The 14400-nt window shown below is 34.8% G+C and overlaps 1 protein-coding gene across 2 annotated transcripts in view; it reads left to right on the top strand.

Annotated features, from left to right (window-relative positions):
• Positions 1-13917, top strand: part of LOC137403862 (gastric triacylglycerol lipase-like) — a 48581-nt gene extending 34664 nt beyond the window's left edge. For both annotated transcript variants that reach the window (XM_068089954.1, XM_068089955.1), the window contains 7 exons: positions 5235-5323; positions 6432-6659; positions 7222-7366; positions 8332-8472; positions 9516-9626; positions 11580-11813; positions 13435-13917. In XM_068089954.1, coding sequence (XP_067946055.1) covers positions 5235-5323; positions 6432-6659; positions 7222-7366; positions 8332-8472; positions 9516-9626; positions 11580-11813; positions 13435-13581 — 1095 coding nt within the window. In that variant the 3' untranslated portion in view covers positions 13582-13917. The remainder of the gene's footprint in view (positions 1-5234; positions 5324-6431; positions 6660-7221; positions 7367-8331; positions 8473-9515; positions 9627-11579; positions 11814-13434) is intronic.
• The last annotated feature ends 483 nt before the right edge of the window (positions 13918-14400 follow it).

Genomic DNA, 14400 nt, shown 5'->3' with positions numbered 1-14400 from the left:
TGGTGTTTGAGGTGATCTGACTGCCAGGATGTTTCAAGATTAAAATTGACAAAATTTGATCGCGGTTGAAATGCTCAGAAAAAAATGTGTGAAATGACATAACTAGTTACGCGGCTGTGTGGCTCTCCCGTTATAGTTATTGGCTATTGCGTTCAAGTTGCAGCGTTGCACATCTCTATTCTGTCAGCCTTTTTGCCTAAGTGCAACTATAGACGTCAAAATCATACTTTGGCTTAAATCTGAGCAATTCAACAGTTGATTTTAATCTTGAAACATCTTGGTAGTCAGATCACTTCAAACATCAAAAATAATCGGAATGATAGAAAAATACAGATACTTTCTGATAAAATCTACTAAAACTCTGTGTAAGTTCATCTTCAAGTAGTTGAATGTCTCCTTCCACTAGGATTCTCTTACTTGCAGACTTAGAAATTTCTGACCAATCTCATTGAACTCCATACATTTATATTTAACAGTTATGTAATATGCCATAATTTTAGTAATACAAATACTCTGGTTGTGAACTGATAACTCCTATATGTATGTTTGTATTTTATATATTACTAGCTGCATTACCCGTGTTCGGGAACAGATTTACGTAAAGCAAGTTTTATTGAGAGTTGTCTTTCATACTGTAAAACAACTCCAAATATGCAATCTACTGAAATTTTTGTGCTGATCTGACTGCATTAACATATGCAGTTCTACATGTCAATAATTTTAGAGACCAATGGAAATATGCAATGTGTTTTACAGCTAGTCTACAATGCATCAGTCTCGAACCACTCAAATCAGAATTGTCCTAATTTTGTACACAGAACTGATAACGAAATTGACATTGCTAGGCAAACTGACATTCTTCAAACTGGCAGTATTGAAGAGTTTTACATATTTTAAGAAATTCTAGAAAATATTTTCCTATTGCACTGCTTAGCTATTACCAGCATTTATTGAATTGAGACTTCTACATGCTTGAAACACTAATCATGACTCACCAGTTCTTCGTCTATAGCCTGTGTTTTGACATTATATATACAAACTTTTCAGCAGTAATGTGGTCGTGTTGATAAAATTTATTATCAATAAAATCTACTATATAAACTACATATATGGCCTCTCGCCTTTTCAACGTAAGGCATTACATCTGGAGCATTTTTGGCCATTCGTCCCATAGAAAAATTCGGCCCTATACTATGTTGCAGGACTAGTCAAGTGCAAAGTTTTCTGTCCATACACGGCGCCTGGTAGCAGCTGCTGTAGTTAGTGCATCTCGCTGTTGTCGCCGTTTCATCTGCTCAGAAAATTCAGCTCACCGAGCAGCTGTTGTAGCTAGTGTATTATGTTCTTGTCGCCGCTGCATCTGCTTGGAGGTTTCTGCACGTCTGGCCGATGTAGCGGCTGCTCTGAGCCGTTTGAGTCGCTGCTGGGTCGGTTCAGTAGTCTCTGCACCTCTAGCTGCTCCAGCATCTATTCTGGCCTGCTCTCGATGTAGCTGTGTTTGTTCAGCGGTTTCTGCTCTTCTAGCAGCTGCTATTCTGTTTCGTTGTAGGCGTAGCTGTGTTTGTTCTGCAGTTTCTGCACTTCTAGCAGATGCAGTAGCAGTTCCGCTTCGTTGTGGGTGTAGCTGCGTTAGCTCTGCAGTTTCTGCTCGTCTAGCTGCTGCTTTGCGAATTCGGTCTCTTCCTCTACGGGAATCAATCTGTTCTTGCGTTTGGGCAGTAGGCTTTTTGGAAGGCATTGCACTGCTTCAAGCATTTCTAAAATTGAATGAGATGGTGTGCTTTTTTTGTAATATACACTGCTCGCTTTCTTCTCACCGTCGCCTATCGCAACGCTCGGAGTGCCCATGCAAGTTCTGTAGTAGCTGTAGATCTGTAGTACTCGTAGCTGGAAAAAAAAGTAAAAGTAACTCAGCTGCGGATGGAAATGAACATGTTTACTATCACAAACAGTGGCAAATCCAACGTTTTCAACCCTTTCACTGAAGTACACTCATTCATGCGCTTTCCATGGTCGACAGCCGTAAACACATTTTTGCCACTTCCCCAGCAATTGCTAGCAACTGAATTTTATTATTCGTTGATAACATAACCAACGATCTTTAAGACTTTTATAGTAGTGACAGTGTTGTCCAAAGATTTCTCTATAAAATTAGCCTAAAATTTAATTTTAAATCTTCGTTTGAGAATTTCCAACTTAAAAACGAAGATTTTTTGTGCGAGTTCATTAAATGCGTCTGAGTTAAAAAACAAATAACTACTTATGTTGATGATACTATAGTTATTTTAGATTTTTGTGATTACACAGATAATTAAAATGCACAAAGTATAGATACAATGAATTTTTTGCATAGCAGTGCTTGTTAACATGTTGGCAAAATCTACTATATAACCAAAACAAACGTTATAGATGGAGTTTCAAATTGAAAAAATATCATGAAGCAATATTGGCTAAATGGCTGGCAGTAGGCCAATAGCTAGATTTGTACGTGGACGCAAGTGAAAAGGTTATGCAGTGGAACTGTGGCAATTCATAGGCAATACAACATTGAATAAGACGTAGGCCTACTAACCTTTTCGATGTAGAAATTTAGTAGGTAAAACGCAGTAGCAGTACCCGTGCAAGTTCTGTTGTAGCTGTGGTACTCGTAGCTGGAAAATAAGTAAAAGTAACTCAGCTGCGGAAGGAAATGAACATGTTTACTATCACAAACAGTGGCAAATCCAACGTTTTTAACATTTTCACTGAAGTAGACTCATGCGTTTTCTATGGCCGACCGCCATAGACGCATATTTGCGACTTTCCCAGCAATTGAATTTTATTATTCGTTGATAACATAACCAACGATCTTTAAGACTTTTATAGTAGTGACAGTGTTGTCCAAAGATTTCTCTATAAAATTAGCCTAAAATTTAATTTTAAATCTTCGTTTGAGAATTTCCAACTTAAAAACGAAGATTTTTTGTGCGAGTTCATTAAATGCGTCTGAGTTAAAAAACAAATAACTACTTATGTTGATGATACTATAGCTATTTCAGATTTTTGTGATTACACAGATAATTAAAATGCACAAAGTATAGATACAATGAATTTTTTGCATGGCAGTGCTTGTTAACATGTTGGCAAAATCTACTATATAACCAAAACAAACGTTATAGATGGAGTTTCAAATTGAAAAAATATCATGAAGCAATATTGGCAAAATGGCTGGCAGTAGGCCAATGGCTAGATTTGTATGTGGACGCAAGTGAAAAGGTTATGCAGTGGAACTGTGGCAATTCATAGGCAATACAACATTGAATAAGACGTAGGCCTACTAACCTTTTCGATGTAGAAATTTAGTAGGTAAAACGCAGTAGCAGTACCCGTGCAAGTTCTGTTGTAGCTGTGGTACTCGTAGCTGGAAAATAAGTAAAGTAACTCAGCTGCGGAAGGAAATGAACATGTTTACTATCACAAACAGTGGCAAATCCAACGTTTTTAACATTTTCACTGAAGTAGACTCATGCGTTTTCTATGGTCGACCGCCATAGACGCATATTTGCGACTTTTCCAGCAATTGAATTTTATTATTCGTTGATAACATAACCAACGATCTTTAAGACTTTTATAGTAGTGACAGTGTTGTCCAAAGATTTCTCTATAAAATTAGCCTAAAAATTAACTTTAAATCTTCGTTTGAGAATTTCCAACTTAAAAACGAAGATTTTTTGTGCGAGTTCATTAAATGCGTCCGAGTTAAAAAACAAATAACTACTTATGTCGATGAAATTATAGCCACATCAAATTTTTGTGATTACACAGATAATTAAAATGCACCAAGTATAGACACAACGAATTTTTTGTATAGCAGTGCTTGTTAACATGTTGGCAAAATGAAATATATAACCAAAACAAACGTTCTAGATCGAGTTTGAAATTGAAAAAATAATGTATACATATTAAGCAATATCGGCAAAATGGCTGGCAGTAGGCCGATAGCTAAATTTGTACACGGACGCAAGTGAAAGGGTTATGTAGTGGAAGTGTGGCAATTCATATACAATACAACATTGATTAAGAAATACTTACCTTTTTTATGTAGAAATTTAGTAGGAGAGAACTGCGTTTTCCAGTGACCGCAAGAAACCAACCTTCGCGTGACCTTCTCGGTACACGTTGGCAGTAAAAATTAATCGCATGTAAATTACTACTCATTAATTTATTTTATTTAATGATTAGTACATTTGTATAGCTGTATAGGCAGCTGAACTCAGGACGGTGCTTTATAACGCGGCAGCAAATTTATTGTTTCAAACGCGCCAGTGTCGTTGGGCGCCGTAAAGAGGCACGCGCTAACCGGAGGGACGTATTATTGTGTAAAACCGATGAATAGGTTATGTATAGAGGCGTGTATTAACCGTCGATTCCCGTTGCCGCGCCCTAGATACCTAATAGCGGGTAATAGTCGGAAAAGTACGGTACTCTATAAGGCGGACAATCAATCAATCACACAGTTACACAGACAACGATTGCCGTTTATATAGTAGACTAGCTGTGCTACCCGGTGTTGCCCGAGTATTTAAAATCCGCTTATAAACAATGAGAAGTAATGAGAGTTGCCTGCCAGTTGCTATTAGCCTGGCACACTGCCAATAGATAATCTGAGTAAGCTAACTAATGACAATCCCCAGCTTAAGCAATCACCCTCATGGTATGCAAAGCTCCCATATAGTGACTTAATATCGGCAGGCTAACAAACCAATTTCTGTGGCCTATTGGGTAGGGTGTTGAAATGGTGAATGGTAGGGTTTGAGAACAAATATTCCTTGGTACAGATTCTTAATCCAAGATTTTAATAGCTCTAGTCTCTAGAATGCAGACCGACATACGACATATAGACAAAACATACTTTGAGAAATATATATATATATATATATATATATATATATATATATATATATATATATATATATATATATATATATATATATATATATATATATATATATATATATATATATATATATATGAAACCCTCATAATGCACAATTTTTGCTTTTAATAAGCAAACAAAGATCATACTTAAACAATTTAGTGATTGCAGATGATGCAAGGGAGCTGTAATGCATCAATGGCCATATAATGTTGAGGTGAATAAATGAAGTTTTTAATTGTAGTATTAATAAGCATATAGAACTATACACATCAACTTATCATTACCTATTCTAACTTGTTGACATGTTGTGTTACAGTGCCAAATTTCAGTGTACCATGGGTACGCCTGTGAGGAATACCTGCATGAGGTTGTCACCAAAGATGGTTTCCTTTTGACTATGCATAGGTATGGTTTACCACCCACTATATGCCATGTTCAATGATCTCTCATTAAAATGCTCTAACATATTCTTATAATTTTATGGTTGTCAAAAAAATAATGGCTACAAAGTTTTAATTTTACTCCTTTTTGATACAAACGCAAATATATTAATTTAGTTTAGTAAATCATTTCAAAACTCCTTGAAGTTTTGAGATGATTGTTTAAAGTTTAAAAAATGTTTCAAGTTGAAAATAAACTATAGAACTTTATAAACTCATGGGCCAGTGAAAGTAGCGAGTGCTAAAGACATGTGTCAACTAAGTGAAAAGTGCTATAGAGTATAGACACATGTTTCAGTCAAGTGTCAAGTACTACAGAGTACAGACACATGTGTCAGCCAAGTGGTGAGTGGTATAGACACATGGTCAGTAAGTGGTGAGTGCTATAGACACATGTGTCAGTATGTGGTGAGTGCTATAGATACATGGTCAGTAAGTGGTGAGCGCTATAGACACATGTGTTAGTAAGTGGTGAGTGCTATAGACACATGTTTCAGTAAGTGGTGAGTGCTATAGACACATGTGTCAGTAAGTGGTGAGTGATTTAGACAAATGTGTCAGTAAGTGGCGAGTGCTATAGACACATGTGTCAGTAAGTGGCGAGTGTTATAGACACATGTGTAAGTAAGTGGTGAGTATTATCCACGTATACATTTTATGTGCTTATTTAAGGTACCGGTAACTACATAGTTGCATTGGTAATGAAATTGAATATAGCGTTTTGCAATTATGACAAAATATTAAACAACAAATTTGTTTTGTTTCTTTTTATTAATTTTTGGGTTTTAGTAGAATATTTTTCATTATTTATACTTTGATTATACTAAATACTTGCATTAGCAATTAAGATATGGCCTATCCATGTATGCCAAGTCAAATTTTGGGCACATCTACTTTTACTGCAATCACAACTTTTACATCTTTGAAATTTCTGCAGAATAATCAGCCATGCAATGCTTGCTTTCCTCGGTTTTTTGAGCATTTTATTCATTTTCATCATGCCAATAACCCCTTGAAAGAATTCATCTTTAGCTAAATTATAACTGTTACAAGAAAAATATATGCTCTTTTAGAATAACTGGCCGGAAGAAGAAACTCATTTCAGATAGACGTCCCGTTTTCTTACAGCATGGTTTACTGTGTGACAGTACATCATGGATTCTTAACCTACCCAACCAAACACTACCATTTCTTATCGCTGATGCCGGTTTTGACGTGTGGCTTGCTAACAGCAGAGGAAATACTTACTCGATGGCACATCAGACTCTCAAGCCGCATCAAGAAGAATTTTGGGCTTGGAGGTAAGAAAAATAAAATTCTAGCTCCAACATATAAAAACGAACGGGTTTCACAAATTCTAGTTGAGCTCTCCTGCTATATTCATTAATTATAGTCACTGCATGCTAACTATAATGCTATCTCTCTTATGGTTTTTGCTGTAAATTTGGAAATAAAAAAGCTCTCATATAAATAATTTTTAAAAAATCTGTAGATTCCTATTTTCAAAAACACATCAAGTCAAAATTTTAGCATTAGCCAAGTTTGTGTCATTCAGCATTTCCTAGCTAGAAGTGTTTTTGTTTCCAGAATGAGTTATGCATAGCAAAATTATAGAAGTGCCACAAGTCATATTGCCATTGCTGCTTATAAACACCAACGTGCTAAAGTATAAATGGAGAAATTTCATTTATAATTATCAATAGCCTAAAGAGAATCATCTACAAATTGTAATTGAATTAATAATAAAAAGATTTATGGTTCTTAATTATTATTCTTGTTGTTATAAGTATTACTGGTATTAGTATTAGCATTTTTAGCACCAATGTTGTTAATCATATAGTTATTTAGTATGTGGAATTTTAGTTGGGATGAGATGGCCATGTATGACTTACCAGCTAGTGTAGACTTTGTCCTGAACAAGACCGGTCACAACAAGCTCCACTATGTCGGATATTCACAAGGCACCCTCATTGGCTTTGTGCACCTTGGCAACACTCGGAACGATAAGGTGTGTAGACTACTGTCTTATTGGAGCTGTCTGAAACGGTCTAACAGAAATCATTAGGCATTATCTGCAGCACATGAATATGGGATTGGAGACTATCTCCAATGCCTATGCACAAATTATTTGATCCGAATACTCAATGTCATAGCCATTTTACAGTGTTTTGACTAACCAAAACACCCAATGTCATTCTTAACACGTTTCAAAGGACCGGTAGCTTTTGCAGTAATTTGCAAATGAATATCATTTATTACCATGGAGCTATAAGGTAAAAAATTTTGAGGCAACATTGCAAAGTAGACACAGCCAACATGGAGTCTTGACACATCACTAAGGTAGTGGATATTTTTGTGACTAAAAACATCTCCAAGAATTTCACATCTCCCAGAAACTGCTGTGGCGTATAAACTTTTTGACTGTTTTATTGTTTTGTAATTATTTTTGTGGTGCATAACTTATTCTACGCATTTTTAGTTCTGATGGTCAAATGGAACATTCAATGATTGTAATTATCTGACAACAGATTTATTTTGTATTTTGTTAATTAATTTTTTACCATACTTTATTTAAAAGCTTATTCATACATTTAAAACTTATTTGTTTTATTTGATTAGAGATAATTTCTTGCAAAGATTAGGAATAAGTAGCTACCAAATATAAGCAACAAAAGGAAATAATATTACAGTAAGATTGATTTTGCCGATAAAAATGCACAGCCATACATTCCTCTATTTTGTTATGACAAATTTTAAACTTTGCTGGAAAGTTTCCTGGAACTTATAATAAAACAAGTTCTCACTGAAGATTTGTCTTGCACTCCATGTCTGAAAATACAATAGTGTGAATGAAATAAAACTTTAACTTGGCTTTTAACTAGTAATTTGGATTTCTCTTTGCCCTCCCACCCCTTCCTGTGTATGTTAAAACAATGTTTTATTTTGTTGTTTTTTAAATAAGCTGTGTTGTAGTTTGTAGAGATGATAGCTCTCGCTCCAGTCTTCCAGCTAGCTCACATGGAGGGTATTCTCTCAATTTTGTCTCCTGCCGCCAAAGATATATATTTCGTTCTCAAGCTGCTAGGTATACATGACTTTTTGCCTAACCTCGAGGTAAGTGGAGATTGACTGCATTATTGATTAACTAGATTGACTACAAGCTTGATTTTATTTGAACAGTTTTAACAAGTTTGTGTTGCTATTGTTGAATTCGCCAAAGCTTAAAGATGGTATCAAATAATCAATTATTTGGTGACACTTTTAAAAATTTGTCTGGTGTTAGTTTCATATTTAGTATAAATAAAACTGTGAAAGCCATAAACATCTAAATCCAATAAGTTGAACGAAAAATGAAAATGCAATTAATTATATAAACAAGATAATACATAATACATGAGAATCATGATATGTACGTACTTATAAATGATATAAAGCTGTGATGCCATCCCATATAGCATTTTTACGGGTGAATAAAGAAGCTTATAATATTAATAAACATGTTAGCTCTTAAGTTCAGTCAGAACAACGTAAAATTTCTGTATATTTTTAGATAGTGGTATGTGCCGAACTTGCACTCCATAAAATGTGGTTCACAACTTCTATTTTTAAAACTATCTTGTTACAGTGAAAATGCAGTAAAAAAAGATAATCCAAATGTATAGAGTAGAAACTATGAAATTAATTCATTCCGGAAGCTGTTTTGTAATTGAGCTCTTCATCCACTTTTGCAGCCAGCAGTCCTTTTTTAAATTTTTACTATTTGACTTTGGTATTTGGAAGTATCATTTGTTATTCAGCGCAATATTTTTACAAAAAGAGGTTAAGTAATTTGCAAATTTTGTATTTGGGGTTTTTCGTTAGTGAAGGTTCTACTGTACATGTATTTGAAAGTTTTTGCCTTTTTTATCCTTCAATTTATTTAGTAACAAGAGGCAATGTTTTTCCAAAAGAAAGTGTTTCATAATGTTAAAATTTTGCATGTAGAGTCTTTGTAAATAGGGGTGCCACTATGTTGATAAAATGATAAACTTGTTGTCTCAATTGAAAATGGTAGAGCTACATGTAGTTGCAATGTCTAATCAAATTAAATTACCCCTTGCATGCTTTTCAATATATCAATGTGTTACTCAACCCTCCTTCAACTGGCTATCCTGCAGGTAATCAAGATTCTTGGAGACACAGTCTGCAATGAAAATGACCCAGTTCATGAGATCTGTGGATATATTTTACAATCTTTTGCAGGAATTGATACAAAACAATTTAATGAGGTATTTAATTGTATTTTTGCTTGATAGCTAAGATATGTGCATGGTAACTTTAGCAAGTAGTAGAACTTAACATATGTGACAAGTAGTTCTAGGGCAGGGGTCGGCAACCTTTTCCAGTCAAAGAGCCATTTAGACCCGTTTTCTGCAGGAAAGAATGCAGTGGGAGCCACAAGCCCCCTTTGATATTTTCAATTAATAAATAAATGCTACATGTAACTTTTTTGTTTAGCTTTTTAATGTTTTTATACCATGTTCACACCATAAAACGAAATGGTGTAGCATGTATAATGGTTTAACTGCTGAGAAAACAAAATTACATTTTTGTAAAGAACAAAAAATAGTTTTGGCCGTTTTATTGGCGCATAAATTGTTAAATCATAAAGTGTACTACCTGTATTAGTGTTGCTGTTTGTCAGTAGAGTTGTTGACAATATTGCAGTCCTAAGTGGCTGGCCAGCCTTACTAGATTACGAATTGTTTAACCCCGGTTGTTGACATAATATTTGAAGGTATCTCGTAATGATCTGGCCCTCTGCCCGAACTGGGTATTATGTTTTTCTGCACTCTTATGTTAAGTTGAAGCCACGTGACAATCATGTGATAAGGTACTAATAATAATAGACTGTAAATAATGAGGCATAACAAGCAACAATGTTTGATTTATCACCAAAATTACATTTTTTAAAATTTATATTACAAAATCTAGTGATGAAATTTCTAAAGTTTTATGAATTACTTGGCATATGGTAGAAAAGGAAAAAACCAAAGTCAGAGGGAGCCGCAGCGAGGTGATGAAAGAGCCGCAGGTTGCCGATCCCTGCTCTAGGGGATGCTGAATGAGTGGAAGGGAGTGAATAGAGAATTTTAATTCAATATGGTTCATACGTTTGCATAATAATAAAACTCTTGCTTTATTCCTATAGTTGAACAGTTCTAAAATATTTGTTGATGAAATTCAGATGTTGCAAAGGCGTGGCAGTCATTGGCTTTGAATAAAGCCATTAACTTGTTTACATGTATAGTTTAAGCTTATTAAACATGGAATTTGTGAACTTGAAACTAGAAGTTTATAAATGCAGTGACCCTGAGAAAGCATAAACATATCCCTAACTACATTTTCTATTACCTTAATTGGTCACTTTTTGCATTCTCATTTTGTCACACTGAATGCTGATGGGTAAATTCTGCATGTAGCTTTAGAGTGAAAAGCCAGTGAATCAGTTTTTTTCACTAGACAACAGCCTTGTAGTGATATATTGATTAACTAATTGTCCCTGCAAGCAAAAACAGCAATTCAATATGTGCTCAACTTAACATTGTATTAAATGGCATGTTAGGTTGCAAATTTATAATTTTACTATACTTAAAGATAAACTTGCAAAAAATTTGAGTAGATTTTATCAGCATGTATCGAAATGTTCCTATAATTTGCAATTGTTTTTGATATTTGAGGTGATCTGACTGGCAGGATGTTTCAAGATTAAAATTGACAAAACTTGATCACAGTTAAAACGCTCAGAAGAAAATACGTGCGAGATGTCACAAGTTGCATGGCTATCATTGCTATGGTTGAATCGCCTATTGCGTTCAAGTTGCAGAGTTACACATCTTTATTCTGGTGGTCTCTTTGCAACAATAGATGTCATAATGACGCTTTCGTTTGATCTGAGTGTTTTAATGGTTATCAAGTTTTGTCGATCGCAATCTTAAAAATCCTAACAGTCAGATCAACTCAAACATAAAAAACAATGGCAAATGATAGACAAATATCTTTGTTTTCCGATAAAATCTACTAAAATTTTGTGCAAGTTGGTCTTTAAGTTGGAGAAACTGTCACAGTTATCACTAAGTCAGGATGTGATCAGTTTTGATCATAATTATATTGTCCAGTTTTGAAAGCACTCCAAAACTCATCTGACCCATGAGTAATATCAGATGCCCTTGATCTTGCAGAGTCGCCTTCCTGTATATCTTGGACATGCTCCGGCTGGAACTTCCGTCAGGAATATGATGCACTTTGTGCAAATGTATGATTCGAAGGTTTGCTCGAGATATGATTATGGTTCGCCTGCTAAGAATGTCCTGCATTATGGTACACCTGTCCCTCCGGCCTATAATCTCTCAGCAATAACTCATACTCCAGTGTCTCTGTATTATGGAGGACATGACTGGTTAGCTGATCCCAAGGTTAGTTGTAGAGATTTTATCAATAGTGTTTGTCAATTTTTATAAAAAAAAAATGGCAACAAGCAATTCGTATTAAACAGCATGTAAAAGAAAATATAAATGAATCCAACACAAGTCATGTAGTGTATAAGAAAAATCCCTAATGTATCATGCTCATCAGAAGTAATATAAAAATGACAGCTAACATGTTGCATGTCTAAAATAAATAGAGCTTGCCTAGTTATATACAGTCAAACATGGATAACTCGTCCACGGATAGCTCGAACACATGGTTAATTCGAACATTTTTTTTGGTCCGTTCCCACACAATGATAAATTGCTATAGATAACTCGAACTCAACACTGTTAATTCGAACTGTTTTTTTGCCCAACGGCTACCGAAACGGTTGTTATCGCTTTAGAAAATCACTTTATTCAAAGCCATAGAGGTAAACTTCATCTTTTCGTAATTCATAAGCGTCGTTATTACCTCCATCGGCAAAATATTTTTGTCAACGACTTTTCTAAATGTTTGGTGAAATTTGATTTATACTGCTATAAGATGAATAGCACGGGCTAGCCGGGTCACGCAATCAAGGATTTTCGCCACGCACATACAAAACAAAAATCGCATGTTGTTTTTGTTTTGTATGTGCGTGGCGAAAATCCTTGAGTGCGTGACCCGGCTAGCCCGTGATGAATAGTTTTCCGACGTTGATTCCGTGTTGAATCAACGTCGGAATGTTGAATGTTTAAAACGTCTTGAAAATTGTTGTAATTAAACGTATACGTTGTCTGAGCTACAAAAAACTATTCATCGTTTGACCTAAACACAGAATACGTGTGTACATTCAATAAGTATCTATTAAAAAAATCGTGAGTGATATAGAATGTACCGTAAAACCTCGTAAAACTTCTAATTGAACTGCCTCGGAGTGTTGCTCTTAACGAATCCCAGGTAAAGTAAGGTAATCTTTGCATAAACTTCAAGAAAAATCGGCAAAATTGACCGTGGGTAAAACCCCAAAAGAAAAAAATGTCTTTTCTTTTGAGCATTTCAACGACGATCAAGTTTTGCCAATGTCAATCTGAAAAACGTCCTGGCAATAACATCACCTAAAACAACAAACCAATCTCAAGTGATAGAAAAATCTCTATACTTTTTGGTAAAAACGTTTTAAACTTTACATTAGAAGCATTTAATTTGAAACAAGCCATTTGTGCTTTTGATTTATATTATAGTTTGTATATGTACATGTATCTACTAATAAATAAGTAAATATATGGACTTGTGACAGTGCTCTGATAACTTGAACGCTCTGATAATTCGAACACTTTTGCTCGGTCCCGTGAAGTTCGAGTTATCCATGTTTGACTGTATGTATATATCAAAACATTTTATTGTTACGTTCATAGGCTATAAGTTAAAGGAACATTGCATAATGGCCTGACAAATTCACTCGGACAAACACTCAAATAATTGAATCAATCAGTGACTCATGTAGACCTATCACTCCACAGGTGTTATTAATTTTAAGCTCTTAGACAAATGAATACCCAGAAATTTCAGAATAGACTATGTATCAATTGGTTAAGTAGTTTTGTTACTGAGCTTGTCTCTACAATTGTGTTTCTAATACAGGATGTGAACTACATCTTGAGCCATCTGAAGACAATTCAACGATCCGAATATATACCTGGCTGGGACCATCTAGATTTCCTATGGGCAATGGATGCGACTAGTAAATTGTACAATAGTGTTATTGAAGAGCTCCTACTGAATCCTTAAATACAGCTTTAATTTTACCCACTGTTTTTACTTTTGCTTCCAATCAATGGCCCCTGCCTTCATACTACTCAATCATGTATATTGCAGCATCACAGGACATTTTGTTGATATATTTTCATAAAACATTTTTTATCTACTTTTCCATATTTGTGTGCATCGCGTGCTATGGTTTTGCACACTAGTTTATTTGTGTTGTCTGTTCATTCTCGGCTACCTCTTTTAGATAATCCTTATAAAAGCATTGTATAGATTATCAAGAAGATTTTCAAGCCTCTATATACACTTGCATTGACGTTATACTTTTTATGTAATGCATTGATAATAAAATAATTGAAGTTGAAAGCCTAGTATTCGCAATGAGAATTTTATAAAAGGTTTTATGTCTTTCACTCAAATAAGGCATACAATTTCTTAGTATTGTAACAGAAAAATAGAAATTATGGGTGTTTGTAGGTCTATTCGAACTGTTAAACCTTGTTTTACCCACTTGCCACAATTTGATCTGGCAGAAACATATCTACTTGCTTGCAGCTGAGACAACCGGTATTGCAGCTGAGACAACCGGTATTGCAGCCGGACACTTCTCTAAAAACGAGTCATTTATATGCCAGTAGAATATTACTACCAAAAAACCACTGTATTTAAGACTCCGATTTGATACATCAAGTTCACAAAGATTGTCGACTGGTTAGTATTTCCTTACCAAAAGATTCCCCCTCACAATTAAACTGAGAAATTGTATAAAACAATGACTAGTTTTTAAGTAGAATAATTTTCAAGAAATTTATTCTATAACCAATGAACTCGGAATAGGAACAA

Source organism: Watersipora subatra, chromosome 9 (assembly GCF_963576615.1).
Source record: "Watersipora subatra chromosome 9, tzWatSuba1.1, whole genome shotgun sequence".
Classification (NCBI taxonomy): domain Eukaryota; kingdom Metazoa; phylum Bryozoa; class Gymnolaemata; order Cheilostomatida; family Watersiporidae; genus Watersipora; species Watersipora subatra.
This window is presented reverse-complemented; position numbering and strand designations above follow the sequence as displayed.